We start from the raw sequence: 5,245 nt of genomic DNA, 5'->3' as shown, positions 1-5,245 counted from the left end.
GTTTTACCTCAACTAACTCAAGCAACTGTTCACCAATTATGTAAGGAAATAATGAGCAAATATGTGGAGTGCTAGGACCTAACGGAAGTATTTACAGCAATGTTATTATTCTTTACAATTCCTGTCACTTCTGCAGTAACTGAAAGGTCCTTTAGCAAATTAAAAATAATAAAAAATTATTTAAGAAATAATATGGGCCAAACTCGACCCCGACATTTATCGCTAATAGCAATTGAAGACAAAACCGCATCAAGCCTGGATTTAAACGAAATCGTTGATACTTTTACGAAAACTAATGCTAGGAAAAATATATAAATATAATTGTTACTTAGTCAGTTGGTTAGGCCCGACCTTTATATAATAAACCCTTAAATCTTCTCTATTTCGTTTTATTAGCCAAACCTACACCAAGTATTAATTGTAATTTATGTTGTTACTGTTTAATATTTTTATTACCTGCCCTGCAGTGCACAAAAAAGGGCTTAAGTAGCTTAGCAATTCTTAAAGTATTTGTATATTTCATAAAACCTAATCAGTTTAATCCTCAAATTTGTTTTGATTAAATTCTTATAAGTGTGTGATTTCGAGTGATATAAACAAAACACCAAATTTGAAGGGACTTATCTGACCTTAGACAAGGAAAGAGAATATCTGACAAACACCTTGTATTGTCACAGGTATTGTAAACTGGGATCTAATAAAGAACTACTTTACATTCATACTTACGGTTTTAAATCTATTACTTCGTCTATGTTATCCATCATTTCCAATACAAAAAGATCAGTAGCTGAAAGAGAAAAAATAACCCGAGATCAGTTCAGCTATAAATCCAGCACGATAAATTAAAATTTGTAAGGAGGTATCTTGGAGAAGACCAAATACAGAGATGTTATCAATTATTAAACCTAATTCGTTTAATACATATTCAGACAAGTGTCGTCATTTATATTTAATAATACCTTTTGTATAATACCTACCTAAGTAATAAGATATAGGATCTATTAGTATTTACGGTTCCAGTCGATATTAGACAAAACGTAAAATGTTCTATACATATTAAGTAAAAACATCGGATATTAGCACTTTATTACCCTATATAGATATGGATTGGCCTAAGTTAAGCACAAACATTTAATAAAACCTCTTTGTAAGTGTAAAAATTAAAAAAATATATGTATTTGCAGTATTTCCAGCTTCCAGCTAGCAGCCATTGACTTTTGAATTGACAGTTGATCGACGGCAGACCAGTGTTGCCAACTCTTTGTCAATCGTCCTACTAGATCAAACTGAAAATCCTACTAGAATTTTCTAAAATAATACTAAACTTAAAAAAAAATCCGTTTTATTGAAAAATGCACATTTTTTAAAATATAACAAAACCTAATGTTAAAAACTATGTTAATAATTTAAGTTAAATGTCATGTTGCTCCTCAAAAGGCTCCAAAACCTCTAATATATCATTAAACTCTTGGTATTCAGAATTGGGGGTGCTTTTATCTGCATTTGACAATGGGTTATATGCGGCGAGTGTTCCTACTTTTACGAGAGCTCCTGGAGGGAATTGATACGTTGAGCAACATTTGTTAAGCCTTCTTAGACCAGCGCGGATGGTGAGGATTGCAATTAATGTCTCATCGTTAAAACGGTTTCTGTGTGGCGATTTCACAATGTTCATTTGACTAAATGATCTTTCGATTTCCGCGTTTGACCAAGGAAGAACAAGACATGTTATTGCAAAATTAGCCAGTTCTTGGAACGGATTCTCGTATGAAGCATCCTTGTACTGCAGAACTTCGGCCCAAAATGGAACAGTCTTGTCAATGTTTGTCCATTCAACAAAATTAATTTTTAACCATTGAAAATCGATTTTTGTTATAAGGTTTGTGGGTACCTTCATCAGTTTAGCTAGATTCGTTATTGGTGGTTTTACAGTACGTAAACATTTTTCTGGGCAAAGCAAGGATACTTTCTCTAGCACTTCTACGTTATCAGGAAGGCGTACCTGCAATCCTTTCACTAGTGCTATAATAAAATCGATACATCTCGATCGAATTATCTTTTCCTCGTCAACATTTAGTTGGTTATTCTTACGCACTTCCTTCATTTTTTCCTCAAATGCAAATCCAAGATTAGGTTTGGGGTGAAGATAATTTCTGACATTTATTGTCAGAAAGTTTTCCTTGCATCCAGAAATTACTATTCGCATAACTAGACCCTGAATAAGCATAGTTAAGCTTTTTAAGAGTTTTGCTGGGTCGTTTTCATTCATTTGAAAAACCTTATTGACCTGCAAAAAGCGAAATGAAATACATTAATTATTCCAAATAAAAAATTAAAAGTAATACTTTTTGAGCTTCTTCTAGAACTGGTTGCAAAAAAAGTAAGTAGAGCTCATTGCGAATGTCTGAATACATTGCAAACAAAACTTCGGAAGTGTAGCATTTATCTTTGCCTTTCCAAAACTCAAAATGCATACGCAGCTCTTGCCACTGTTCTAGGATTCGATTAACTGCAACATAGATAGATAGCCAGCGGGTAGCAGCAACTTTTGGAATTTTTAAAGGATCTTTCCCATCGTTAAGGGTGTTATATAATATTTGAAAATGGCCCTGACGATCAGCTGATCTAAAATGTAATTAAAGAGTAGCATGAGATGCAAGATATCAAATAGTGTTTAAGCATTACACAGTACACTACTCTACATATTACCTAGAAAACCATGCATATGTATCACCAATCAAAAATTCCAGATTTTTTGGCAGAGCTTCTTTGACGGCATCTGAAACTGCCAACTGAACAGAATGACACACACAGCGAACGAGAATCAGGTGAGGAATGTCCTCCTTAAGTTTTTGATAGACTCCATTATTGACTCCTTTAACAAAATTTTATATTATACAATGTCGTATAGATAATCTAATTATTTAAAATAAGTCTAAAATACCTGTCATGACGGATGCATTATCAGTTCCTAAGCCCCGCATATTTTTCAACTCCAAGCCAAACTTCTGCAAAACTTCTTTTACAGCTTGGACTATTGAAATTGCATCTCCTTTTTCTAAATTTTGAAGTGTTAGAAATGTAGAAACATCTTTGAATTTAGTCTCCGAAAAATATATAATACTTACTCCAAGTTGTTTTGTAACATTTATGTCAGTAGATTCATCTATTAAAAGGCTATATGGACTATTACCTATATCTTCACGTAAGTCTGATTTAAAATGTGGAGCGATTACATTTTTCACAAGAGCAGTGCACTTAGTGCGTGCTAGATGGATATTGTCAATATCTTTTGCAGTCTTAAAAATCCTTTTATTTAATTGCACAAGATGATCCACATTGCGTAAAGCACAGTGACTTGTGACAAATAATGTCATTCCACTTTCGGCTTCCGCTGTCTCTTCTATGGTCTTTGACACCGGTTTAAAAGGAATTTTGGGCTGCCTGAAGGAAGAAAAGGGTTTCGCTGCTGAGACGTGCTTTTTAGTTTTTGTGTGTTCACTAAGCAAATTATAATGAGCTTTCAAATTACATTTACAAAACTTGCAATGTGCCAAGTTTGGATCCGACTGAACAGGTTGAATCCAATCTTTAAAATCCGGCACTGACTGCCATTCGGATCTGTACTTTTGCGTGTAGGGTTTGGTTTTTGGCATTTTAATTTCAAACAGCTATTCAAAACTACAATAATGGAAACCTACAGTATTTTTAATACTATTTTTAATAATCATATTTAAATAAGCGGTAGTATATTATAATATGAAACTTAAAAATAAAAACTTACCAAATTAAAACTGTAAACAGATTATATAGGTGAATCCCCGGGTCCCGGCCATGCAGCCGATTATGGGAATTTTTATTATTATAGGGATTGAGAGTATTGTTCACAGATGTCGCTAGCATAATGATTTTAATAAAGTCCCTAGTATATATCTAGGGACTTTAGATTTTAATTTACAAATATGTTTGAGTTGGGATTGTTGGGAATTCACAATGTAAGTTATTATAACGAAACCTACCAAAAATCCTACTAACCTACTAATGATAAAATTTCCTACCGAGGCCTCTGCAAAACCTACTAGATTTAGTTGGTTTCCTACCGAGTTGGCAACACTGCGGCAGACGGCAGTGACACCACAGATTCGGTATACTGTGCTGAAACTTTACTTTAGGGATGTTTGACTTAAATCGATTCTTCAGAAAATCGATCTTTTGACACACGATTCCTGATTTTTTGAATCAATTATTCTGTATTATTATTATCTACCTGAAATATTAAAATAAACATCAGTTTTTTGAACAGTTTAATAATATAGTCATATAAAATCTTAGGAAAATGTAACAATAAGAGGTTAAAAAATAATATAAAGTAATAATTGTTGTTCTCACCGTAGCGAGTAGCTATTTCAAAACACAAAATAATTTGGCAGCTGCTACTAACCACTAATATCTTAAAATTTTATCTTCTACTCCTATCCATGCCCATATATTTATTTTTTCAATTTCCAAGATTTTCTTGACTTTATGGTGAAGGAAGATACAATTGGATTGAGATTTCCGGCCAAAGCCATCTCGTCATATTAAAAAATTACTTCAGAATGTAATGATAATTTAAAAAAATTGTAAATTGACTGTTATCAATTCATTTCACTCTTAAAAATTAACCAAAGCATGTACTGACATGAACCAAAAAACAAAATGCTCAGGAATCATGGTTCTGACCGTACAATTATAATTTAGGGAAATATTGCAATAAACACACGAAATTATTGCACAGGATGTTTTAAAGTTAAGGTTATAAAACAACCCCTCGATTAACCGTGTATAATATGCCAAATACTAAAGTTTATAAAAAGCTAAGTTTACGAATTAAAGTTGATATAATTATATTATGCAGCTTGCTACAAAATTCATGAAAATAGGGCTAAAAATAACAAAAATATAACACTTTAAATTTGACCAAAAATTTCTCTGTTGCGTTTTTATTTGCATCTGAGTGCGTATACTTAAAAAGATATTTGGTGCTCGTCGTGCACCTCTGTCTTCATAATCGGAGCGACATCTTCGGGTTCTGTTTTTATAAAATCTCTGTTTACGCGCGTGAATATTCTCTTCACAATGCGTATCTTTATCCATTGAACGTCAGACGTCATCGTCGGGTTCCATTTTATAAAAATCTCTCATTTCCACATTTCTGGAGTGGTGATCTATTTCAAAGAATATGCAACTGAACGAAGTACAACAA

General features: G+C 32.9%; 1 protein-coding gene across 3 annotated transcripts; it reads right to left on the bottom strand.

Annotated features, from left to right (window-relative positions):
• Positions 1-1,346: 1,346 nt before the first annotated feature.
• On the bottom strand, positions 1,347-3,715 carry LOC115885480. Of its 3 annotated transcripts, none has more exons than XM_030904503.1 (5): positions 3,533-3,602; positions 2,945-3,444; positions 2,710-2,875; positions 2,346-2,625; positions 1,347-2,287 (listed from the first exon to the last, which is right to left on the bottom strand). In XM_030904503.1, coding segments are annotated over exons 1-5 (1,824 nt in total). In that variant the 5' UTR covers positions 3,535-3,602; the 3' UTR covers positions 1,347-1,411. The 3 variants fall into 3 exon arrangements, with proteins under 3 accessions (XP_030760363.1, XP_030760425.1, XP_030760308.1); XM_030904565.1 differs by lacking the exon at positions 3,533-3,602 and having other exon boundaries at positions 2,945-3,058; positions 3,129-3,268; XM_030904448.1 differs by having other exon boundaries at positions 2,945-3,715.
• Positions 3,716-5,245: the final 1,530 nt, after the last annotated feature.

This window comes from Sitophilus oryzae, unplaced genomic scaffold (genome assembly GCF_002938485.1).
Source record: "Sitophilus oryzae breed Bouriz unplaced genomic scaffold, Soryzae_2.0 scaffold_1002_pilon_pilon, whole genome shotgun sequence".
NCBI classification, from domain to species: Eukaryota; Metazoa; Arthropoda; class Insecta; order Coleoptera; family Curculionidae; genus Sitophilus; species Sitophilus oryzae.
Note: the sequence above shows the minus strand (reverse complement) of the source record. Positions and strands in the feature narration are given on the sequence as shown.

Coding starts and splice junctions, on each gene's coding strand:
- LOC115885480 (XM_030904448.1), bottom strand. CDS start 3,656: ATGCCAAAAACCAAACCCTACACGCAAAAGTACAGATCCGAATGGCAG. Junction 2,876..2,944: donor TAATGCATCCGTCATGACAG/GTATTTTAGACT, acceptor ATTTTGTTAAAG/GAGTCAATAATGGAGTCTAT. Junction 2,626..2,709: donor ACATATGCATGGTTTTCTAG/GTAATATGTAGA, acceptor ATTACATTTTAG/ATCAGCTGATCGTCAGGGCC.